This window comes from Acanthaster planci, unplaced genomic scaffold (genome assembly GCF_054643075.1).
Source record: "Acanthaster planci isolate LZ-2023a unplaced genomic scaffold, COTS_SCS Contig7, whole genome shotgun sequence".
In the NCBI taxonomy this organism is placed as follows: Eukaryota; Metazoa; Echinodermata; class Asteroidea; order Valvatida; family Acanthasteridae; genus Acanthaster; species Acanthaster planci.
Window position 1 is genome coordinate 181517 of NW_028257631.1, and position 27466 is coordinate 208982.

At 41.2% G+C, this 27466-nt stretch overlaps 1 protein-coding gene across 1 annotated transcript; it reads right to left on the minus strand.

Moving 5' to 3' along the window:
- Window positions 1-15375: 15375 nt before the first annotated feature.
- Window positions 15376-26459, minus strand: LOC147795548 (sulfotransferase 1B1-like). The gene is made up of 6 exons (XM_087131661.1): window positions 26151-26459; window positions 25051-25283; window positions 21024-21147; window positions 20283-20377; window positions 18226-18418; window positions 15376-17881 (listed from the first exon to the last, which is right to left on the minus strand). The coding sequence occupies exons 1-6, from the start codon at window positions 26365-26367 to the stop codon at window positions 17769-17771; spliced, it is 975 nt and encodes a 324-aa protein (XP_086987787.1). The 5' UTR covers window positions 26368-26459; the 3' UTR covers window positions 15376-17768.
- Window positions 26460-27466: the final 1007 nt, after the last annotated feature.

Here is a 27466-nt window from a genome sequence, read left to right on the forward strand (position 1 = left end):
CACATTGTTTTTTGTTTGAGAGGCCTCAGGGACTTCAGTTGGCTGCCATGGGGCTCCAACCGGGTTGATTTTACACTATTTTCAATGGAGCTTGAATTAGTTCAGTAACCCCTAGGGGCGCACGGCATGCCCGCCCTCTCCGATTAAATTTCCGACATAGTGGGCACGGGGTTGCACATAAATTTATCACCGCGCAGCATATATCTTTGCGTACCTTACTATATAGGTCGAGTTCGGGCGTTCTTGACACGGGTTTCTTGTTCTCGCGCTCGAACGGCAGAAACACGACTCAAGAACACTGTTCTCGGAACAGGATCACATACCACCTCTTCGTCAGGGTTTTACAGGAACACGAGGAAAAACTCGTGAGATTTTGAGTTTTGCAAAATTAACATTAATTATTTTCCTTTACACAGAAATGAATGTTCCTGTTTATATAGAAAAGAATTCAGCCCAGCCCAACATTAACTCTCGAATAACGTCGCCTACATGGACGCCGCCATTTTGCATATTGCTTGTCACTAACTACCAGCGATAACCGATGTTTGTTCCCGGCGTTCGAGCCGCCGACCCACGAACAACAAATTGAGCTGTTCGTGAACAGACGGGAATTACATGCCGCCCGAACTTGGCCACAGAACGCGTGCAAGAACACGCTTGTAACCAATTTCGTTCTTTTCGCCGATTGGGGGTGCACATCAGCTCGGAGGGGATTCACCAGCAGCAGCCACAATCATTGACGCCTGTATATAATTTCAAGATGCACTCAGTCATGTACTCGCAAAATCTTGATTATGCTTAATTACGGAAGCGTATAAGGGCCGTCAGAAAAAGACTTTTTTCTAAGTGTTCTTTTTCTGGCCAGTGAGAAATAAGTTTTTCATTAAAGGTAGTTACAATTAATAAACAGATATGTTGATATACATTCGTCATTTGTCGGAATATTTTTGACCAAAAGTAAGACCGATCAATATAGGGACGGTTCTTGGATTTATATTGCCAAGACTGACACCATTACGTGCCCTGTTGCGATGTTGCTAAAATATTTACACCTGGCTATAACCTACACCTACAGTTTTCACGGAACAATTCTTATTTCGACCAGTTGTGTATTGTAAATCATCTCAGAGTTACAATCTAAGGAAAGGTCATCTTTCTTACTCCAGATGTAGAGTCTTTAAGAATGCCTTGAAGAAGATCGGGGCTGATCCGACAAGCTTCGGTCTACACAGCCTTCGTGCTGGCGGTGCGACTGCGGCTGCTTCCGCTGGTGTCCCAGACAGATTATTTAAGAAGCACGGCAGGTGGCAATCCAACAAATCCAAAGATGTGTACGTGCAAGAGTCGCTCGAAAATCAACTTAAGGGGGTCTCAGAATTTAGGCTTGTAATTATAGTAGTCTGATCTTTCAAATGACGCGTATATGAAGCAGTCGTTTGAAATCAATTAATGTATCTTTACAATTATCTCAGTATTATGGTAGTCTGATCTGCCCAAAGACTTGTATACGGAAGAGTCGTATGAATAAATACTGTATATATCCGCCAGCGTTTCTTCAGCTTTGCAAAAACTAATTGTCGGGTGATAGATACTCTGTATTGGTTGTGCTCGAAGAATGCGCCGAGTTGTGCCTCAGTTGCCTCCTCAATAAACGAAAGTGCAAGTTGATTACGTATGTCTACCCCTCCCCGTTCTTTGTTACTTGATTTGGCGGAGCTGTTGCTATCCGCCTGTAGGCCTATAGCTCGTCGCCGAAGAACGATGTTACCCAAGTTTTGTGCATTATTAGCATGTTCTTTCTTCACAGGTTGGCAGGAGATAGGGGGGGAGGCCGATGGCGCGATAGAAAATAATTCGCGGTTGAGTTGCGAATTAGAGAACAATGGTTCGCAGAAAACACGTGCAAGAACACGCTTGTAACCAATTTCGTTCTTTTCGCCGATTGGGGGTGCACATCAGCTCGGAGGGGATTACACACCAGCAGCAGCCACAATCATTGACGCCTGTATATAATTTCAAGATGCACTCAGTCATGTACTCGCAAAATCTTGATTATGCTTAATTACGGAAGCGTATAAGGGCCGTCAGAAAAAGACTTTTTTCTAAGTGTTCTTTTTCTGGCCAGTGAGAAATAAGTTTTTCATTAAAGGTAGTTACAATTAATAAACAGCATAAAAGGAAACAACTAAAACAGGCTTACAAATTAAGAACAGCAAGGTGGACTCTGATATCACCCCTGAGGGACTGCCAAAAAGCAAACCAAATCACTTTCCAGTGGCATTTCTAATCTGTTATCAGATAAATAAAAAGTGGAGAAAGGACAAAGACAATGATATGATATTAACCTAGAAAGCATAAAAAACACGAAAACTGAACAAGCACATAACACTTAGACTAGAACTTTAAAATGAAAGCAAACAAATGTACATTGATAACATGTACCAGGGTATGAATCACATCAAATATATAATTTATACATTATAAATAAATACAAAGTATGTATAAAATACACTTGAATATTAGCACTAAATATATAAAAAGGGTATTTTTATATGAGGGAATGATGAGCCATAACAGATGCTGTTACAACAAGCAACTATCAAGAATCTCAAGAGTTAAGGAGTCCCAAATGCGAGAAAATTGGACAGTGATTGGTGAAAAGTATTAGTTCGTGACTGCTTATGAATGAATTTTACCTGGAATCGACAGTAAGAAATTGAAAATTGGAATGTCAAGTTTAAGATACAGGCATTTGTCAACAAATAACAATGAAAGAAAATTTAATCAATTCATTATGTAAGGCAGACTCAGCCTAGTGCATTTAACCGGCTTGGAGTACTTGTGAATATGTATACGTCTACGTGAAAGGCCCTGACAGTATCGAGTAAAACCGCAGTACGCTCTCTAGGGAGTCCTCACCACAAACAGAGCCATAACAGGTCTGACTTCATGGAAATACATCCTGACAATCAATGCCACCAAAACAAAGGCTATGCTCTTTGGATCCAAATGTAAGATTGCTTCTAACGACCTGAAAATCTGTATTGATGTATGGAGGACGAAAAGTGGTCATTTGCTTTTCTGCCATCAGAGTAGTAGAAAAGCAGACTTTATGTTCTGGTAACATGCAATTTCGACTTTTCTACCACCTCAAAAAGCAGAACCAACATTGTTTGGTTATGCTTTTTTCTATTTTTCTGCTTGTCTGCTTCAAAAAAGCCAGATTTTACTTTTTCTTTGTTTGCCACTTTTCGTCCTCCATAATTCACGGTTGTTGTGAAAACGTTCGATCCTCATTTCCTGCTCGTTCGAAAGGAGAAAAGCAGGTGGCCGCTTTTCGGCCGTCAGCGAACAAAGAAAGGGTAAAATCTGCCCTTTTTTGAAGCAGAGAAGCAAAAAAATAGAAAAATGCACAACCAAATAGTGTTCGTTCTGCTTTTTGAGGTGGCAAAAAAGTAGAAAAATCGAAATTGCATGTTACCAGAACAAAAAATCTGCTTTTTTACTACTCTGATAGCAGAAAAGCAGATGGCCACTTTCCGTTCTCCATAGGTTATGACCATTTCTTTTCTTGGGGATTGAAGACGTATAAACCAATAATTACAGTCCAACCTATCTTTTATAATGAAAGACTCGCATGTTTTCTTTGGATCAAGCAAGCTTGTGTGTCTATACCTGTACAACTGTGTTTCCTTTGAGATGCTGGTTTCTCTGCCTCCCTGGGACACTGACACTGCCGTATGGGATTGCTCATTTTCTATCGCGAGCTAGAGAGCGTGACAGATATTAACATATTACGTAAAGCGAGGTGATGATATACCCAGCAAGAAATGAGACCGAGGGGTACCCCCCAACATGTCCAATCCCTATACACATTCCAGACTATTGTTACTTAACACATCCCCCCCCCAAGATGTCTGAAAGGAATTCCCCAGATTCCTGCGAGACAATGACCAACACAAAGCAGGGGGGGTTCTCTTCGTCTCATACCTTGCTGCATATGGGTGATGAAAGCCACACGGTGAGGGTGTGGCAGGCATTGATCGTTTTCAGCGCAGCTACAGCGGACCTTCCAATAGATTTCCTCCGTGCATGTAGGCCTACACTGTGTTACGGTCCCAGTTGATCCAAATCCTTTTGTGCCTCCCTGAAAAGGTACGTGTGGAATTTACGCATGTTCCAAAAACCTATACAAGACTCCGTAGTCATTGATTTCGCTCTCAGTCAGTGCCTATATGCTTTTAGCATGTGCGTTCCGAAATAGCCGGCGTTGGGTCAGCAACGCCTCGTTACTGCCGGACCGTGGTCAAGGCTGACACCGCTGAGGGACCGTGGACCCTGGAGTGTCGTGGCTCCATGTGGAAGCCGAATCTCAGGGATCGACGCTGGAACTGGGCTGTTCTGGCGCGGAGTGCGGAGGTGCTTGGCCCGACGACCGCGCTCTTTTAGCCATGGCACTGACTGGGCGGGGCCTAATTTTCTTCGGTTCTTGTGTTGGCTCCTTAAGGTAATTATTCTCGGCCGAATATAATTTGCCTCTTCGCATATTAATATGTTTTGCCGGCTTGCTAATTTTCAGTGTAATTAATTCTGCTTGGCTGTGCTAATGTAAATAATTTCCTTTTATGCTTTTGACTGTTCAAATTTACGATGTTCTTGCATGAGAAGTTTAAGTTGCAGCAAACCACTAGATTTACTTTGTTTTAATTTACTGCTTGCTGATTTAAGCTAATAATTAAATGTTATTCTAAATTAGTTCCCTTATTGTCCTTTGCTCGTATGTTTTAGTGTCCTGGTTCCCGTCTTTTGATTTTTCTTCTGCCGTGCATTCTCCGCACGTAACACACTGATATGTTGAACGACGAAGACGACCTTCGCATGTCAGATTCTGATAGGTTCTCAGATACCATTAGCCTTAACTGCTCAAGATGTCTCTAAGATAGTGTCTGCAGGAGTTTCGGAAGCTTTGGGTTCTTTTCAGTCTCGGTTCGACAAGATCATAGCCGAACAAAAGCAAGAGAACGAAAAAGCGCTGCAAGAGGTTCAGTCGTTGAAACGAGCCAGCGAGGTACAATTTCGTTTCAAAGGTAACCGTACGCAGTTCCAATGTAACGAGAAGATAGCTCAATCCCTTGAATCTATCAAGAAGCTAGTTGAAGAAGGTTCCTTGTCGGCAGAAAAAGACAGTCTGGAGGAAGTCACGAAAGACTTGTTCAAGAGAAATAAGTTAATTCGCCTTGCTGACAAGTCTGAAGCAGGTTGGGCTGTCGTGGACGAATACATCAGTGATGATCCTGAGGTGTTGGACGTTATTCACACAGTGTATAAGATTCCCTCTATAGATACCCCTCCAATGGCCTTTTTTTTCGTGATAACCGCTCTGCTATCATGCATTCTGATTTTGTACTTGAAGCCATTACGGAGCTTAGAGAAAAACATCTTGTTTCTGAGTTTGATTCTGTGGCGGGACAACTGACACCTTTTTGTGGCGGACCAGCAGACTGGCCGGATCGGAGATAGAATTGACCTTGTGTACCTTTCTTGACAGCCTCCAACTCTGCGGACAAACGGTCCCTCTCCCACTTTAACCACTGAACCTCCATTCTTGAACGGTTCAGCTCGTCCAGGACAGAACCCTTGTCAGCCCCCATCGAGCTAACACCACTGTCCTTAACCACGCTCATACTGGAGTTCCCTCCTGAGCAGGGATCTCAGTCTCAACTAGACTCTCTACACTTGGCCACTGGCCACTTGGCGATACCGGTAACTCACAGGCAAACTCAGGCTGCGGGACTCCCAGTCCCAAGCCTCCAGAATTTACCAATCTTTGTATACCTACTACCACCCGGTGAGTTTTCAACAGGATTGGCAGTTGCTGTCCTGCAGTACGTCGCAAGGATCGCAACTCCGCTCGAATCCTAAACAGAATCCCCACTAATGTCACCAACCCAACAACGAATACAATGTACAAGGCAGTAACTACCCAGGTAAGCATAACCCGCCTACCTCGTTACAATTACCCTCGCTGTGCACCTCTGTGAGGCACATCCACTTCACAACAAATGACAAAAGTTTTACTCTTTATTGGTAAATACAACTATAACAAAATCACAGAGCATCCCACTTCTGACACCATTTGTGGCGGGACAACTGACACCTTTTTGTGGCGGACCAGCAGACTGGCCGGATCGGAGATAGAATTGACCTGGCCTACCCCACAAATATATTTATTCACCTTACGCAAGAATGAGCGGCTATCCTGACGCAAGGGGGGATATCAGTTAACGAACGGTGGACTATGCCTTAGGGGCTGTTCGTTTGGTGGAAGTTTACCACCGCTCTGTGATTAGGTAATTGATCCCAATGTCAATAAAGATTACAATTAATGTCAATACAAGTGATACAGGACTGACTAAATCTCACGGTGACCAGTGACTTCTAAGGCAATTATATGATTGGTTTATTCAATGTCAGTGCTCAGTTATCCGTTATATACAACAGCAATTAGCTATATACAAAATTATCCTCACAGGGATAATTGTCCTACGTGGTCAACTGCACCACGAACGTGATTAATAAGCCTTATCCTTAACCTACACCAGAATAACCCTCACGGTGATCAGGGTAAACCTCACAGCGATCAGGGTAACCCTCACAATAACCAGGTAACCCTCACAGTGATCAGGGTAACCCTCACAATAACCAGGTAACCCTCACAGTGATCAGGGTAACCCTCAAGTCTAAATAAATAATCTACTGATGGCTTATAACTGATAAGTCTTGACCACACAAGCAATTACAATCTTCGTAACTGTACAACACAACAGGGTACACTTATACAAGAATAATCTATACTGCCTTACAAAGCAACACAGTTCCCAAACTGCAACAAGGTTTAAGGTGACTTAAATAACCCTCACCCACTTTAAGTTATTATGAAATAACACAGGTAAGTTGATTAAGAAGGCGATTATAATAGTCCTCACCAGACTCTAACGGAAACCTGCACCCAGTAAACTTCAACGAGGAAAGCAAGCTCCCAGACCAGGACCGCAACCAACCGTCGCTATGGCAACAAGCATGGAACAACGGCACACAATCCTTCTAGTTCTAAGCTTCGCTAATTCCCCAATTAACTGGTTCGCTCGGGTTCCCTAACCCTATAATCTACCACTTCTTAAATAAACGAGACTGTCTAACGATTCCCAATCTTCAAAGAGATCTGATATAATCGGCAGCTCCGGCAACTGAGAACAAGCACCACACTAACCGATCGCACCAGGTACACTTGAGGTAGATCCCCAACCACCAGCGGTCGCACGTCAGATTTACTCTCGAAACACAACACAACTCCACAGAGCTCTGGTTAGCACGCTGCCATCTTGAGAAGTCCCGGCAACCCACGCAGCCAGCGCCCAGACCTAAGGTAATGCGCGCTTCTGATTGGTTGCCGCGCGCATGTTTAATGCATGATTAAGACGGCCTGAATTATTAATGACCCAGACTAAACACAAGTCTACGCAGCTACCCTGTTTCGCCACGATTCTCTCCCTCATGTAGTAAATCCGTTAACCGTTGCAGTTCAAAATTCCGGTAAGAAAAGGCTGATTCTAGATTTCAGATATGTTAATTAATCAGTTCATTTGGCAAGACAAAATTAAATTTGAGGATTTGAACGAAGCCTTGTACTATTTTAAAAGAGGCGATTTAATGATTTATTTTTATTTAAAATCGGGATAGCATCATGTCGAGATATTCCATGAACACGTTACATATTTAGGCTTTGCTTGGGAACTACAAGGTGCAACGAGCTATTTGAGTCTAATGTATTGCCATTTGGGTTAACAATGGCCCCTTATATTTTCACAAAGATTATCAGACCACTGGTAACTTACTGGAGGGAGAAAGGCATGTATATCGTAGTGTACCTGGATGATGGATGGGCCAGAGAGGAGACGAAAGCCAAGTGTGAGGATACGTCTCAGACGGTTGAAGCCTACTAGCTCCAGGGCTCGTTCCAAACAAGGAGAAATCGGTGTGGTATCCCACACAATAGTTAGATTGGCTAGGATTGACGTTGAATTCCATTGAGGGTTCACTTCAAGCAAAGGAACGTAGAGTTACGGATACTTTGCGTTCGATTGATAGCTTAAGCCAACGGATAGAAAATTGGCGTCCATCACGGGAAAGATTGTAACCTTTTTGTGCGTGGTAGGAAATATTGCTAACCTCAAATCACGTTATCTACACATTGAGATAGCTAACAGAAAACATTACGATTATGAATTTTTATTACAAAGCAACAGTAAACCGATAGAAGAACTTTTTTTTGAGGAAAGAATTGTCCAACCTGAACAAACGTTTGCTTTTTGATTACTCCATTCCGCAGGTTCTGGTTTATACAGACGCAAGTCAATTGGGGTGTGGTGCCTGGTCGTTTGAAGCACAAAAAAGTGGAATTTCAACAAAATTGGTCAGAGGTTGAGAGAGAGAGAAGAGTTCCAAATGGCATGAGTTAAAAGGGGCATCCCTTGCGATCAGAGCAGGTCGTGTCTATAGTTACCAAGGGTAGCATGGTTCCAGAGTTACAGGAAATAAATGTAGATCTGTGGTATTTCTGTAACTGCATTAATATTAGGCTAAAGGTTGAGTGAATCCCTTGTCAGGAGAATGTGGAAGTGGATCATCTTAGTAAGTTGGTGGATTTAGACGACTGGGGAGTCTCCCAAATATTTTTCGACTTGGGTTGTGGGGTCCACATACTGTAAACAGGTTTGCTTAACGAGCATAATACAAAAATAACCTCATTTCAACTCAAAATACTGGAGCTTGAATTCATCTCGGGTTGAAGCGTTTAGTGTTGATTAGAGTGCAAGATAACAATTGGTTGGTACCGCCAATAGATTTAGTCTGTAGGGTTCTTCATGGATGGCCATCTGCAGTCTTTTGACCTATCCTTTTTTCCAACTCGAGCCCTTACCGTGAAAAAATTATTGACACGTTGAGATTTAGTAATTCCAAGAATATATTCGTCCAAGGAAAGAACTCTGGGTGCATTTTTGGTACATGAAAATGAGAGCTGCAGTGATTTTGCATCAAGTTACAGGTATAGTGTCATCGATAAGAATTTCACTCTCGGACACAAGCATTAAAGGGTCGATTCATCAAGTAATTTTTGAATTCTTGTATTTTCCCCTCTACATGTATCATGGATAAGGAATCTGCACGATTGTTTGTGCTATGTGGCCACGTGGCAATCAAGGGTAGTAATTCCGCTTGGTAGCTCTCGTCAAGATCTCCATAAGTTATATGATTCGTAACTGCAGTGCATGGTTGTACAACTTACGGCCCCGTGGCTTATAAGAATACTCATTTTGTCTGGTACAGAGCCATTAAAGAGCCATTTATTAAAGAGCCATTTATTAAAGTTGTCCGACATTCACCTGTAGGTTTAAAAAACAAACCTGAATTGATCAAGGAATTATAAACGTTGGCTCACATACTGGCGCTGGCCTGAGAGATTCATAATCTTCGTCGCTTGACCGGTTATTTTACCTAGCATATGTCCTGACTTTTGTCTTTCAGAATTGACAAGCGTGCATATACATTACAAGAAGTGTTAAAAGCTTCAAGAGCATCTCGAACGACTGACAAATACTACAGATGTTTCGCCGATTAGCAAGCTTGATGTAAGGCACACTACGTTACAGCGATGCCAGCCAACTCAGAAGACTTGGCCATTTTTTGTAGAGTTTATACTGAATGACAATACGCCATTTTTCTAAAATTCAGGGAGTTTTTTACAGTGTCAAATGGCATCATGAGTGCAGTCTGTCAGTAACAGATAATCCTTGTGATAAGAAGTTCCTACGCTTGACTTTTGAAGGGATTAAGCGTATCACCGCGAGGCCAATTTCCAAGTAAGAACCAATTACTGCTGATATTCTTAAGCAAATTGTGGTCAGATTCGGGCTTGCAGATAATCTTATGCTTGTCCATCTCTGTTCAATTTGCCTACTTTCCTTTGCTGGCTTTCTAAGGAATAATGAGCTCATTAACATTCGAGAATGTAATATTGATATGTTGATATACATTCGTCATTTGTCGGAATATTTTTGACCAAAAGTAAGACCGATCAATATAGGGACGGTTCTTGGATTTATATTGCCAAGACTGACACCATTGCGTGCCCTGTTGCGATGTTGCTAAAATATTTACACCTGGCTAAAACCTACACTTACAGTTTTCACGGAACAATTCTTATTTCGACCAGTTGTGTATTGTAAATCATCTCAGAGTTACAATCTAAGGAAAGGTCATCTTTCTTACTCCAGATGTAGAGTCTTTAAGAATGCCTTGAAGAAGATCGGGGCTGATCCGACAAGCTTCGGTCTACACAGCCTTCGTGCTGGCAGTGCGACTGCGGCTGCTTCCGCTGGTGTCCCAGACAGATTATTTAAGAAGCACGGCAGGTGGCAATCCAACAAATCCAAAGATGTGTACGTGCAAGAGTCGCTCGAAAATCAACTTAAGGTGTCTCAGAATTTAGGCTTGTAATTATAGTAGTCTGATCTTTCAAATGACGCGTATATGAAGCAGTCGTTTGAAATCAATTAATGTATCTTTACAATTATCTCAGTATTATGGTAGTCTGATCTGCCCAAAGACTTGTATACGGAAGAGTCGTATGAATAAATACTGTATATATCCGCCAGCGTTTCTTCAGCTTTGCAAAAACTAATTGTCGGGTGATAGATACTCTGTATTGGTTGTGCTCGAAGAATGCGCCGAGTTGTGCCTCAGTTGCCTCCTCAATAAACGAAAGTGCAAGTTGATTACGTATGTTTACCCCTCCCCGTTCTTTGTTACTTGATTTGGCGGAGCTGTTGCTATCCGCCTGTAGGCCTATAGCTCGTCGCCGAAGAACGATGTTACCCAAGTTTTGTGCATTATTAGCATGTTCTTTCTTCACAGGTTGGCAGGAGATAGGGGGGGAGGCCGATGGCGCGATAGAAAATAATTTATTCGCGGTTGAGTTGCGAATTAGAGAACAATGGTTCGCAGAAAACACGTTTAAGCATTGGTTTCTATACGTCTGCAACCCCCCCCCCAACGGAAATGGCGGTAACTTACAGGTTCATGACCCCATTCACGGCCCATTGAGGACAGAAGAGCAGATCGCCACTTTTCGGCCACCTATGTTGTAAAATCTGCTTCTCTGATATCACAAAAGCAGAAAAGTTGAATTCACGGTTGTCGTCAAAACGTTCAATCCACTTTCCTGCTTGTTTGATAGGTAAAAAGCAGACGGCAACTTTTCGGCCGCCATCAAAAAGAGGAAAGTAAAACTACTTTTGTAGGAGCAGGAAAGTGGGAAATGCATTAGGCCTACAATAAAATATAATTCTGCTTTTGAGGTAGCAGAAAAGTGGAAAAGTAAAAAAATGCATGTTACAAAGAGGCAAAATCAGCTTTTCTACTATTCTGATAGCAGAAAAGCAGATGGACACTTTTCGTCCTCCATAATTGGTGACTCCATAATGGAGAGGCAGTGTTGTAGTTATACTCGGTACTGCATGGTACTCGAGTACTACTCGAGTACCGTTTTCAGAGTACTCCTGTCTTACTTGTACTCAAATTTTCAAGTACTCATACTCGAACAACAGTTCTTGTACTCGGGCTACAAAGACTCGGAATTGAACTGTACTTGAGCATCGAGGCACTCGTACTTACGAAGCGTATAAGGGCCACTTTCAATTTTTTTCGAGTTACCATCTCGCTGCGGCGAGTAACTGTCTCGCCGCGTTGAATGTGTATCTCGCCGCAGCGAGAATGAAGTGAAACTGGGTTTCAGATTACTTGAAACAAAGCTTGATTCAACCAAGCTTGATTTCCAATGGGGTATGAATTTTCAATGGGGTATGTATTTCCATATCCGCAAGTGGAGTATACTACTTTGACTCCCTGGTAGACTGCCTTTTGAAAGGATTACGGTGCCTTTTCATATATTTTAAATAATCTTATTCACATAAGCGCCGCAAGGGGGGCCCTGAAAATATCGAAAAAAAACAGCCAAAAAAAATAAAAATTAGACATCAAATAGAACATAATTATTTGCTTGAGAAAAAAATCGAACCTCTTCTAGCAGTTAAATGTTATTGTTTTGACTAGACGGTTTGCCCTCCCCCCTTAAAAAAAATCTGGCGACGCCCGTGCATATTTTAAGCCAACATGTGTTGCCATTTCGGACCAAACCGTGATGCTGATATCATTCTAACATTACAATCTGCTATGGTTTAGGAGATTTCAGCAGGCAAAGGAAAATGAAGTGAAGGTGAAAGGAAAACTAACACACACTTTTTCATCAACTAGATTGAAATCCCCAGGCTCTTTGACCTTACACCCAGTCGTTCATATGTCACAAACCATCCATACAGCGCAGGGCGCTAGGCTAGGAAGGGCAAATACATAACGTATTTAACGTATTTTTTGTCAAGAACTTATTGAATGGAGTCTATATTAACACCTGAACACGGGCCGACTCTTCCGGCTCCGTGCGCATGACACGTGTGCACATACTATACTGGTTTGAGCGTCCAGAGCTGTGAGGTATTTCATGCGTTTGTAAAAGTACTGTTTTTAATCTACCATTTTAAGTATAGAGATTACTATAGATTAATAAAATGGAAACTCACACCACAAAATAAGATTTCATTGTCTTTGTGTTGGAAAACAAGCTTTGTTGAAGTGTAACATCCATTAATTACCTTTTTAATTATACTTTTTAAACCCTACTTACAAAATATAAATTTATCATGTTTGTGCTTTGATAGCAAATACTGTTTATATTTTATGTTTCTTAATCATTTTTGTTAATATTTTATGTGGTTTTGTTTAACGTGCTTTTTTTCATTTTTACAGGAAGAGTGTTTTTTTATTTCTTTTAAATCATATTAATTAATAAATTGTTTTAATGCAGGGCCCTAATGAAAATCAGCTTTGGCCGTTTAGGCTACCTGGGCAAAAAAATAAACAAACAAATAAATAAAAACTGTTACCTCGCCACGGCGTAAGTCACTGCTAAGAGTCTGCGGCGAGTTAGCAGAGAACAAAGAGGAACGGTCTAATGCGGTGGTCTTGTATGCAGATGAACAGTTACACATTACACTTTCAGGAAGTGTTTAGGTAGAAGCCAAAATTAAAAAGAGACCAAATATTTTGAGGATTTTGCAATTTATCAGGAAATAAACTTAAAACAATAATTGTTTTCACTAAAGATTCTAATATTTAATCTAACCCTTGCTGACAAGAACAGCGTCAATGCAGGTCAACTCGACTGAACCTAGAACCCATCGACTGCAGGTAGGTAAATCTCTGCAACGTTGTACAATCTTGTTTTCATGTAAGTGCAGGGAGTGAAAACAAACGTGCATGAACAGGGAGACCTAGGAACGATAATACCGAAAGTGAAAAGTCGTTAATAGAATTAGTTTTTGCCCTTCTCCAGATGACTTTTCCAAAATAATACTTGAGGAGCACAAATGGAAATTTCGACATGAGTGTTTCTTTTGGGTGGTTTAAGTTAAAAAATCATTCTTCCCAAAATTATTGAACATTATAGGACAGTCCCATTGAAAACCCCCATAGGAGGACCGCGTGAGGGTCTCGGAAGGTTGCTGCGCGACCTTCAGGGATGCACCGCAGCAAATAAATTCCCATATACAGCACTGACAAATCCCCATACTTCACAAATATTCTAAAAATACAACTCTCGCAGGTGTTCAGGCTGTACAGAAAAATGATGTTCGATATGTCCTCTTTCATTTTACTTTCAGTTTTAGTCGATTGACCAATGAATTTTTGAGAAATTCTCACCCAAAGCAGACCACCCCTAAAATTAAGAAAACTTCAATACCCAGAAAAGTAGCCATTTTGGAAATGCACCCCTCTGCAAAATGGCCCAAATAGTGCCACTTTCGGACCCGATTGCATCCAAATTGCTCACAATTGGAAGCCCTTGATCCGGCCCAGATGTTCAGTGTCATTTCTTCAATTCCCCAGTTCCTTGGCTCTCAGAACCCTCAAATAAAGAATATTTTGAGTGTGTAACTTTTGTTAATGAGTTCAGCGGACATATTTCTGGTCCATATACGTGGGTGCACCCTCGGGCTCTTCCACCTAGAGCAGAAGCACCCCCTCATTCGGGTTGAAAAGAGCCATGTTGGTTGGGAGTGTTTTGCTGGTAGCGATGCGACCGTGACGCGTATTGCTTAGTCGTTCGTGAACCAGTGAAGTTCAGTTCTGACCAAAGGATCCTCCATTTCCAAGAAATCTGCGCCCTCCTTGGTTTTGCTCGAGGCTCGTTGATGTGAGTGATCTAATGTGGAAAACTAATGCAATCAATAACAGGTTCATAAGAGTTTGTGCCAAGTTTCATCTTTGGTTATTTCACAATTAACAGGTTATATTTTGTCAGTCCGCTCAGAGACCGCCATAATGTTCATCCTTGGCGGGTTTACGGTACTCAATCCCCCCCTGCCAAGTCTACTGCAGTGCAGACCGGATCAGTTCCCTGCTAAATTATTACGCACAAGAATTTCCGTATGAGCTATGTTTTCCATCGTGTGACATTCTTAATACTAATAGCCTATTTCGAAATCGAAACCTCCAAATACATCGACAAAGTAAGACCATTGTCAATCACATCTATCTTTGCAAATATTGCTGAAGGCTTAATTACGGATTGGGTTCTTAAAGACCAATCACATTGGTAGTGCACAACTTCAATGTTATGAAATTTAGTTATATTTATAACAATCTAGTTAGGTAAAAACTAAATAAAGATTGCTTCTGACGTCAAAAGCACGAGTTGAATTCATCATATAAATTATGTGGTGGTTTTAGTCCTATAGGTTTCGCAATGGCCAAAACATGGAAACCGAAGACATTTTGCAAGAATTGTTGGCCGATAGCGACTCAACCATGTCATCCTCCGATGCCAGCGATGCCAGCGGTATGGACGACGGTGAAGATGATTTCTCGGCAGCAGCAAAGCCCGATTATCGGCGTGAGTGGAGCAAAGCTGGACCTTCATGGCGGAAACATGGGACAAAACAGCACCCGAACTGGTGAGCAGTCTGATGAAGATGTTGTCCGTTTCCAGAATTTCCGACCTCAGTGTTCGAAGCAATGCATAGTGAGCTTCTGGTGCAGTTCATGGATGTCGGAAATCCCCCAAAGAACCCCCCCCCTTATAACCCCACCCCCCAAGAAACCAGTTATTAATCACTAGGCGTACCTTTTTGACGTTTGCAAAGCATTATGGGTTTTGGATGATAAGAAGGAGCCCAGCCCTATGGGAGAAGTATACCTGCAAAACGTCAATTTATTTCCATTTTGTTCCAGACTCCAATTCATGCCATCCTCCTCTAACAGCGTTGCATTATTGATTTGGGATGCAGATATTCATAAACTTCACAGTTAGCAGAAAAGAAAAGTTTGGAAAATCCTTCCAACCACACAAGTTTTTGTCATGGACTATGCTTTGACTAAGTATGTGAATATTAATGCTGCAGTACTGTCAAATTGAAATCATGACTTGTAGCTCATTCATCCGGCGTTGACCAGTCACGTTTAATTTCAGCCTGTATAGTGACTGGTATGCTAACAAATACAATTAAGGGTGATTTCGTCTTCATACTAACATGTTAAAAATAGTTGATTTTTGAAAACTGTTTCTTGTATAATACGCATCTAATGATCAGCCAGAATAATCCGGGTAATTGTCAGGCAGCAGTAGGTACTACCGTAATGCCATACATGTTCCTTAGCAACCTAATGGGTTTTCCTTGTTTCTCTCACGGGCCACACTGGGGCATCACATTCTGAAGAATAGCTAGACTTCCAGTTATTTTTCTCGCAAGTAGTGTTAGAGCTACTGGTCACTGAAAACCAATCGCTACGCTGAGCAGGCTGAGCATTCTCGCGGTGGAACTGAACTCCTATAATGACAATTTTTTTAGAAATGCGAAGAGAAGGTGCCACGTTAGTCACGATATGGGTAAACATGGCCAATTCCCTATTAAATAACCATTTTACGTCAAAGCAATGTGATTGATCTCCAAGGAAATCAGTAATGAGGTTGACCTCCATCAATTTGGCATGGTTAAACATCATCTGGTCATCCTGGTTCGTCATCTTCTTCATGGTGCGGCGAAAACTCGCAACCTCGGGAAGATGGTCCCAACGGATTTTTTATTTTCTTCATGACAGAAAGCAGTGTGTTTGTTATAACTATGTGCTGTCTGACTATGGTTATCTCAAAGGGGGATGAAGGCACAAACTATACTGATCAGTGACGCTGCACAAGATTCTCACTCAGTTATACAGGGAGTATGTGGATGTCATAAGCATATCCGGAGAGTCTTACATTCACGCACCAAATAAATGGTGTGACTGCAAAGCTTAATTTTACACTGAGTGTCAGGCCATTTGAGTGTGCTTTAGTAAATCTGTCCCCTGCGAGCCAGGAGACGGCAAACGCCGCAGCTTAAGTGAACTTGTGCTTGAAAACAACGTTTTCTGGCATACATGCAAACTTTACTACCCGTCAGAGAGTTGACATTAAGCAGGTTCAAAAGAGAGTTTGTGAAATTGTTTTGAACACTCTTATTGTCATAACGATGCCCTCACAACTCTTGGTCATGAAACAGTCGTCAGTAGGAGGGAAAACCATTGTCTCAACTTGATGAAAAAGATTCCGTGTAACTTTCGTACTAAATCACCCTTTCCTCCCTCCGGATTCGAAAGCCATAGGACAGACCTACGAAATGGCAACAGTAGCTCTGTCTTCCAGATGGAAACTAGTTGTTTAAGAAATAGCCCCATTCCCTTAATTTATTAACTTATCTTTTCAATTGTTAAGTTTTCTGAGTTATCATTTTACAAATACCTGCAATTATGCGGTTTTATGGTACAGGATGTCCTTTTTAGTTTTTCCTTGGTTACATTTGTATTTGCATTCATTTGTATGTGTAGTCTTTCTTCGTGCGTCGTTTGGTGCTTAAACTAGTCTCCTCCTGCTCCTCGCTCTTGAGCGACTATCCATTTCGCCGCGGGTGCCTTGATCAAAGGCTACTTCATATTTTATTTAGTCGCTTACACATTAAGAATCATTTTCATTCCAAATGCTGGTGTACGTGACTTTCGACTAAAAACAAAGCTTGTTTGACTGGACCTGTATAGCAGTGTTGTGCGGTGTGCTTCTTTTTGAGGTGTAGACTTTTCACAAAAATGTCTTCTCTGTTTGACATCTAGTATAAAGTTTAAGGTTAACTTGTCGTACTAAGATAATCATTTCAAATGCGCCTAAATGGCGGAGGTTATAAAGTGCAACAATGATTCAAGATTAATGAAGGCGAAAAGTCCTTTAAGAATAAATTTTGCATTACAGTAAAAACCAACGCCCATTTTGAACGCGTCTTTGCGTTAATTACAAACGTGTACGGTAACCGTTTAAAATTAAATTTTTAGAAATAAACGTGTGAAGGTAACCACCCGATACACGTCTTTATGTTTCCTTTTTTTAACACTCAAACATGTCTTTTTGTCTAAATTTATAACTTCCTCGATACACCATAACGTGTTTACCTTTACCACAACGATTTCATAAAGTGTTACCGGAGAAACGTTGAAAAGGCGTAAAAACATTAACACTTGGGGGGTCGGCAGAGCGTAGGCCTGGAATTATGCAATTTCGAATATAGAAATCATAGCTCAAATTCGAAGTCGAGGCCAGATCCCTTCATCTTTTCTGCGTAAATCATGTCAAAGAGGGCACTCTGCTCGAGAGTGAAGACTTCCTTCCAACTCCCAACTTTACCTGTTGGGATACAAGTAAATATATATATATATATCAATCGAATAAAGACGTCGCACAGAATAAGACAAAAATCTATCATCTTTTATTTAATCACACAGTTACGGTCTGTAATACACCAACCATACTTGAGCCAAAGAAAAAAATCACATAATGTATGTTACATTTCTCGGCCATATATTTCTTGAAATTTTATTACTATTTAACTTGTTTTGTAAAAAACTAGCTGAAGCTACAACCCAGACCTATGACTTTGTCCATCAAAGCCATCTCATGTCCACTGCTAACAATTCCGTAACCACACTGTTCAACATTCCCCAGATTACGTAGTCTTATTACAACCTCACCTTTCCTCAAATATGGTGCCATGCCAAACATGTGGGTCAACTGTTTTCCCTTCTCACCATGGACATCTTCGAGATTTTTGTAGGTTTTCTGCATTCCGCCAAACGTAACTCGCTCCGCTATGCTATCGATGACGTCATCAGAAAATGTTTTACCCAAGTGAGTGGCAATTTTGCGAACGTTTCCCTTCAGGTCCTGCGGAAATAAAATGATATAACATCAAACCACGAAATAGTAGTCAACAGTGGCGTTAACAGACTGTTTTATACAGGAGCCAACAATTAGTATTTGGTGGCCCACACGCCAGTTATTTTTTCTTCTCCCTCCAGGGCCAAATTTAGAGCCTTTATTCGAGCTGGGGTTCCCCCAGTGGCCTGAACATAATTTCCAGGCAGGTGCCTTCACAGGAAAAGCCACCCCCCCCCCGCACACACACACCCAAGTGTGTAAACGCCTTCAATCGTGGACTCCCAATTGTTGCGTCCTCTTTTGTTTATACTTAAAACTTTTTTCGGAAGACCTCCCATATGTTTTGTACACGTTTTCCAACCCTGGACTCTTCAGCAACCGTGGACCCTATTGTCCCCTATTGTTATAGGTCCACGATTGAAGGCGTTTACACACACACACCCCCAAGTGTGTATTTGCCCGCAACTGGAGACCCCCTATTGTTCCTCTTTTGTTTGTACTAACTTTTTTAGAAGACCTCCCATATGTTTTGTACGCAGTTGTCAATCGGGGACCCTCTGTCAATCGGGGACCTTATTGTCCTCTATTGTTCAGGGTCCCCGATTGAATGCAGAAAGAGACTCACACAGAGATACCTGTTTTACATACAAATTGTGGACTTTCCTTTGTTCTCCTATGGTTAAAAAAAACTTGAGGAAAATGCTCCTTTTTCTCTAACTGGGATAACTCCTTCAAGCTGGATTTTTGATGGTGATTCCCTGGACTGTTCCTCTTCATTTTGCCACGGATAACCTTGACCCCAAAATGCCTCTGAAACTGTTTTTCAGATTTCAGATGTCACATTTTGTGGACATGTGCGTGTCCACACTACGCCATTATGTGGACTTCTTTTGTGCAGAGGTCCACACTATATTTGTATGGCACGCCTGTACAAAACGGTCCGGGGGGAAGAATCTCTTCGGGAAACGTGTCCTCATGGAAGGAGGGAGGTTCTTTACCCAAAGGGAATTTATCCCCTCCCCTTAATGTCATTGAAAAACCGATCTAATCTTTATAAGTGGTTCCAGTTTTTATCATAATGTGGTACTCGTAATGTTTCTTATCCAACAGATGCCATTTATCTTTTATTTTATTTTCTCTTGTCTCCACTTGGGCGAGTTATACCTGCTGGGTGCATGATAGGTGCGCAGGAATACCAATCGTAGTAATACTATGTGCATTTATACGCCGTCCTAATCTTAAGCTGTTACCACGGCTCAAGAAACTACTTTAGCTGTAGATGCAAAGAACATTAAACAACACTCAACCAAAACGCTTGGCAGCTACTTAAAACAAGCGGGGAACTAATAAGAGACAGCAGTTGGGGATTCTCCATTGGAGGCCCAAATCTCTATTGCGCAAGGCAAACAAAAAATTAAGGCAATCTGTCTGAAGAGCCACATTATCTGCGACAAACCAGACATTTTAAATTGCCCCAGGGACAACACCTCTTGGGAACAAAATATCTGTCCACATCACAACTTTTTATCCAGTGGAGATAATTATAAATTTGACTTCGGACCAGTACAGTAGATTTTAAGGAACTCCTGAGCTCTACAGTTGAGATAATATACTCCCATTACATGTATAGGTTTTTTCTAAATAAATGGAGGTTTAAAAAACAAATTCTTGCTATCCGGCTGCCGTAGTTTTACGAACAAATCGTTTTTAGAAAGCAAGAAAAAAAAGAAAAGAAAAAAGAATAAATAAATAAATAAATAGAACTGAATTGAAATTAGTAAATAAAAAAAAATCCTATTCTGCCCCCCACTGACACCACACTGAGACTCAATTGAACAGAGCATTGTTGTGCAACGAGTTTTGCGATTACCTTGTGAAGATCTTCATATTTGACGAACAATATATTCTTTTCATCCCGTTGTTCCCAGTATCTCAGTACGTGATCAAACCAGGACCCACCAATCACTGGAAGATGAAAAGAGACATTTTGATAGATAAGACAGCTAAGAAATAAATTTTGCAGTTTTGCAGTACTGTCGATGTGGTTTTGGACTGTATAGCTGAAGACAAATTCTTTGCATAGCAAGTATGAACCAACAATCCGACATTAAAGATTAGCCACATTGCTTTCATGCAAAATGGTTATTAAACAAGCAATTGGTCATTATCACTCATATAATGACTATGAACGTGGCAAATTCTCTTCGTATTATAAGAAATTGTCATTTTTGGAGTTCAGTTCCACAGCGAGAATGCTTAGAGTAAAAAAAAATGCTTCGATGAGAGCGGCAAACAAATCTAGCGATTTGATGATGTGACAACACGGCTCCCGTTTCACCCAGAGTCTCTTGACCTTGCGGCCATAACACGGGCTTTGTACGATGTCATTCTTGGAAAATGACTGTTGCCATCTGCCTGAAATTCATCAAGACCTAACTCCGGTTCAAATTGGGACGGTTCAACTTTATCAAAATACGATCCATACAATCATGCGACCTTGACTTGTTTGATCAACATAGATCAACATGTAACATGGATGGCATGGCAGGCTTCCAGAGCTCCCTAGTTATCAGATGTCAAGTCGAAATTAGGCAAAAATGGTGAAACTTACTTTGTCCTGTAACAAGCATAAACAGAAATCCCTCCCACGTCTGAAGTGAAGGCGTTACAAATGGTTTGATAAAGGTGAAGTAGGAAACCAGTAAGTCTTTGGGGTTCCGAGCCAAGTAAATCACCTTTGAAAAAAGAAAAATCTATTTAAGTGATCAAAGCCATTTACTATGGTAGTGCATCGCCCGTGGTGCGTCGCCCGTGGTGCGTCGCCCATCAAATTGGTTTGCACAGGGCCTGCAAAAGCCGGGGTTTAACATATGACAATGTGACGATTCAGTTCACTTTTAAGGATCTTTTCCTAATAGGGAAGTACAAATCCCACCTACAAAGCATATATTAGTCCAATAATTAATGTCAATAATGCTAGACTACCCCTAATTTGCATACTGTAAAAATGTGCCAACTTGTTTTCATCAAATTCTAGAAAGAAATCTGCCAACCGATACAGATATTCCATTTTGTCCTCTCAATTTCACCTTGAAATCCAGAAATACTAGATGTGTTGTGGATAACAAACTGTTTATTAAATGAATTGTTAGGGAGCAATTACCACTTGGTTTAAGTTTCAGAAAATGTGATTTGGCTTGACTCAAGTCACTGCGAGCAAATGGCTTGACCCCACTCGACTTTTTACCTGATTACTTGACTCGAGTCACTACGTTACAGTGACTCAACTCGAGTCACAGAAATTTCTGACTTATTACAAACCTGTTGTTTGCTTGCTTGTTTGTTTTTGTTCTTTTTATTATGAAGAACCATCTTTTATGCTTATTTTGTGTTTGCGTTTCAGATGAGTTTCATCTTAGGTTCCTAAGTGTACGAGTAGGTACATACACTTAGTGTTGGTCACTGTAAATTATGGAATTCCATATCTGCCGTCGTACGTCGCCCGTCGCCTGTCGTGCGTCGCCCGTCGTGCGTCGCCCGTCGTCCGTTTTTTTGTCTTGATTGCGCAGAGGTATTTTTAACTTTGAACCTTGATCGTTTCACATTTCCATGTAGTTGTTCCATCGATCCATCGTGCCAGACTCTCATTTTAGCAATAGAACTAGAAAATGTATTCGTTTTTGCAGTTGCGCCGAATACCACTTGAAAGAAAAAAATAATATCCTTTCATTTTTAAAGACTGACATCGGTAAAGTGACGTGTATACGGAATAATACCATTTTTGTTCACTTTACTCGCGGCCTGACGTTAGGTCTATAGCCTATGTAATATTTCTGTCTGTCCCTGCACGATATCCCACAGAACTGAATGTAAATGATAAATTATTTACAATGCTTGATTCCTTAATAGTTTTTATAATAGACGAACTAATTCAACATTATTTTGAGGGCGGGTATACCTATGATGAAATCTGCTGTATACTCCTAATTAGACTTGACTTGAGTTGAGTTGCAGGTAGGCTGTCAGAAGTCTTACTTGTTAGCCCCATAAATAATGCTGACGTGCTGAACAACCTGTTCTCATTGGTCTATCCACCACAGCATACACACCCACAAAAACCAACACGTCACATTTTCTGAAACTTAAACCAAGTGGTAATTGCTCCCTAACAATACATTTAATAAACAGTTTGTTATCCACAGCACATCTAGTATTTCTGTATTTGAAGGTGAAATTGAGAGGACAAAATGGAATATCTGTATCCGTTGGCAGATTTCTTTCTAGAATTGATGAAAACAAGTCGGCACATTTTTACAGTATGCAAATTAAAATTAGACTGTGGATAAATTGGCCTGAACATTTTTGCTGAAAATGTTTTGAAAAAAACATTTGGTTGAATTCTCTGAAAGGCGATATTTTCTTGTCAAGGGACAGGGGTAGTCTAGCATTATTGGCATTAATTATGGGACTAGTATATGCTTTGCAGGTAGGATTTGTACTTGCCTTATTGGGAAAAGATCCCTAGAAGTGAATGGAATCATCACATTGTCATTTGTAAAACCCCGGCTTTTGCTGGTTCCTAGCAACCCATTTGATGGGTGATGCACGACAGGCGATGCACGACGGGTGACGGAAAACGGCGTGTTTGGAACTGGTAAATGGCAGAATTGGGACACAACAAAAAGCAAAAGACGACGGGCGACGGCAGATGTGGAATTCCATAATTCCCCCTCCCATTATGGCGGATTGTGAAGAATTTCTTGCAATTCCCAAGAACCGATATGTGTTCAACAGCACTCAGAAAGGGAGAACAACTTTTCAAAGCCATATATGCCGCTGTGATGTAATGCTATTGTTGTGAAACATTCTTCACGTTTTGTTGAATACACCAGCTTCGTGGAATTTCCTATTATTTGTTAGATTACGTAATAATGTCTTTATATCCATCCACGTTGCTGTGCTCGGCGTAGTTGGTCCGAGGGAACCGCCGACAGCGCCCACCAAGTACGATTCATTTCTGTATTATGTTCTTCAAAATGTGAGTTTTGGAGTTAATAAATTATTTAGAGCAGAGTACAGTTCTCGTCGTTTCTTCTTTGGTGTTGCTTTCTCATGATCCCGGGACCTTAATGTGAATGACACAACAAATGTTGGAAGATCCGGGTGCCTCTCACATGCCAAGCGAGTACAGTGATCGGTAAAACAAAGTACATTATCGATTGCCAGAATTTGTCATCGGCAACAGACCTATAATATCCACACTGACTCTTTCAAACGCACCAGAAATTTCCATAGTCTCTAGTGGAGCCACTTTTTGTGTCTGTGCGTTTTTCTCTGTGAACACGACTGACATGAATCCAGTTGTTTATATCACGGTACATGCCCTTCCAAAAATAACGCTGACGGATCTTATGATATGTTTTTGTAACCCAAAATGTGCAGCTAAGACGTGAAGTTACTGTGCACTGCCAAGAATATATTGCTATGTGGCCTGGTGAGTACTTTCTCAGTACTCACACTCATTGGTAACACAGATGAGATCCTGCAAATTACGACCGAACACCACTCTGTACAGTTCAAGACTTGCTGTCACCGGGATGCAGCATCACCCAACCAACCCATGATCTCAATTTTCCTGGATGACAATTCAACATACCTGCACTATTGTACAAAGTTTCACCACAATTCATTCAGCGCAGTTTCAGTTGAAAACTCTAATCCCACTTGACCAACCTGCTTTAGCGGCAGCATACTCTAATTTGAATTTGGTTCTGAATGAACAGACCACTCGGCGGATATTCTACTTTGCTGGCAGTTAAATAAATTGATAACCTTTACTTGCAATAACTTTATGTTGCACCTTTTGAGAACACTTTCCCAAGAACATTCTACTTTTTGTTTCTCAATGTACACTGTGGGGGCGTATGTTTTTGAATTCATGTAGTATGTTACCGGCGTCACTAGAGGTATTATAAAATAAAAAGAGGTCTGAATAATAAGCATTACAATTATAAGTAATTAATTGACCAGCTTCGGTGTCCAGCCAGCATCTGGAGGAAAGCCGCCTTGGGAGTTGTAGCCAAACTCTACCTCCAGACGAATCTTTGCGCGCGAAGTCTGCTGAGTAAACTACAGATTGACGTCAAACTGGACAAAATCATTGGAATTTATTTTAGATTAGTTTTTGGGTGTAACTTCTTTATCAATTGGCAGGTGCCGATTTTATTAAGTGGGGGCGTATGTTGTGAAACATTCTTCACGTTTTGTTGAATACACCTGCTAGGTAGAATTTCCTATTTATTTGTTAATTACATTACGTAATAATGTCTTTATATTCCGGCCACGTTGCTGTGCTCGGCGTAGTGTGATCTATGATATGTATCATGAACATATCGCCCCATTGTCATGTGGTGTCAGCACCTGCCCCTTTCAAATTCCCATGGCCAGGCAAGACCCCTCCCCAACACACCCATTCCCACATACCCCATCCCCCAGTTTGCACAAATTCACGCCACATGGTCTCAGAACATGGTCTCAGATTTTGCGCGTCCCAGGTCCATTTTAATACGTGTATTATCAAGTTCGACAATACTGCACAAGCTCATGTGTTGACACGATTTAGTAAAAGGCCAATTTACCTTGGGTTTTTTCTCCCAGACTTGCGGAGGTAACAGGTTGGGTAAGCAGTGAGTAGCCATTATCCGGGGTGGTTTCATAGTTTCCAGAATCTTGTAGCCTGGAGTGCCACTGGCAACTTTCGATGGGTCGGGTTCCATGGTAGTCTCGAGCACAGCGGACATGTTGGTACGGTCAAAATCGTCCCAGCCATCGTTCATGACGTAGTCGATTATCTCCCCAAGCCAATGTGTTCCTGTTGAAAAGAATAAGGGTTCGGACCTGTGTAGGATTTACCCTATACATGTATTTAAGGGCATCTTTGAATTAACCTTTAGAGACAAATTGGGACTATAAAAGCAAAGTGAGTGAATAAGCACGACATTAAAAACCAAGCAGATGCTAGCAGCATCCGTATCCAAATGTTATAATATTTGGGGGCGGTCAGGAAAAAACCTGCCTTTTCGTTTATCCTAACCATTACCAAGTGTGTAAGTGGTGATTGAAATAGTTGACCCCCCTGGTCAAAAGGTGATGAGGAAATTTATCCTCCTCATCCTTGGTCAATGGTGAGGAATATGCCTTTGCCTTTCGTTCCATAGGTGCCACTGGTTTGTATTTGGTCGAGTGAAAAATTCGCATCATGTCATGATTAAATGTCGCTGTGGATATTCCTAAACTACTGAACACAAGTTTCCCAACATTCCTTGGAGCACGTACCGGCACAAACTATATAATTTCCAGTCATTTTTAGTTCATTAGTTTAGTTTAATTATTTCAGGGTAAATAGTGGGTAAATGCAAAAAAACAACTACTGGGCAAAACAGTTTTCTACATCGCATTAACCGCATCCACGCACCCACAAGGCTAAATCCAGAACAAAAGTTTCGCGCAAACCGCTAAAAGGTAAAACTTGTTTGGGGACAAAAATTGGAGAATTTCTCAATGTCACACATTCTGGCTTTTCTGACAGGTGAGGCTAAATTTGGGGGGTTTCATAGGCTTTTTTTTGGGGGGGGGTACCGTCCTAAATCCCCCACCCCATATCCATCAGTGACCCCACATCTATCCAAAGACCTGAGGCTCGTCGTTCCGCCCTCCAAGTTTTACATCGATGTCTCACCTGATTTGGGGAATGTTATCACGAAGATGTCGTCGTCCCGGACTTGGAAGTTTTTGAGTGCATCGAAGTTCTCTTTTGGCATGAGCCAGGAGTAGTTATTGCCCTCTAACTCGTGGCCATAGTTTGTATTGAACTCACGAATTTCCTGCAGCAGTTCACTATGAGTTTTGCCGTTGATGATGGCAGGAAAAAACGACAGCAACGGATTTTCAGTCATGGTCTTGAAATTGAAAAAAAAAACAAGGAGGGAAACACTCTGAGTTGGGAAAATGGCTACTAGCCGGGGAAGGTACACTCACTGAATGAATGATCACGAGGCGTTCACCAATACGATCGCTTGGCTTCATTATGTACGCGTATTTAATCAGCGTTTATTATCTACTGTAAGCAAAATCTAAGCTGGATTAAACGATAGTCATCAACGGAATGTATTCTGGCATTTATACCGGGGATCCAGCGTTGCAAAGTGTAGAAGATTACGTAATGGTAACCACTTATAGCAACAAATCAAAGGCCAAGTATATTTAACCTTATTGAAGAGATAAAGTGTCAATTGTTCTCCTGGCAACGACCTTGTCAAAAGTGTCTAATAATTTCAACACACTGAATACCTTCTCCACCTTCTAACAAGGGGGTGGGGGCGGAATCATCACTTCCGTTTTTGCAGTGAGACCCTTTTTGTAAAGTACCGCTTTCCAGTCATCTGAATGTGACTTTTATGAGGATTGAAAAGGCGTAGTTTTAACATTCACACTTATATAATTTCTAAAATTTAAGTGTAATATATTTTCACGCCTAAATCTATTATTATTGATTTATTTATTACTAAATCACACCTAAAAAAAATAATCATGAAGCCCACAGGCATTTTGAAAAGTAATTGCCTACACCCCATAGCAAAATAGACTTTTGTTAAGGAAGTGATTAATCCAAAATTCACTCAAACACAAGCTGACATTCCTGTGGCTAGCCTCCACCTTTCTTCCCGTGCAAATCTTCAAGTTTATGACTCGGATAATGCTCAAATAACACAGAATGTGACAGCCTACAAATTGTGATTTGTAGCCTATTGACTGGCCTGCAACCTTAATGAAACGGAAAACTCCCTCTGTGAACAGCTCTGCCTACTGCCATTTAAGGGGGCCATCAGGAGTGTTCAGTGAAACGTTAGTGGGTTTGTCTTTGGCACAGTATAGCACGTGCATCGTTGGCGTGTGTAAGGCGCCCTTTTTGGCTTTAATAGTGCAAAAAAATCAAACAAAACTAATAAATGTAGGACGACAGTGAAGTAAATTTCAAACGAAACAAATATATAA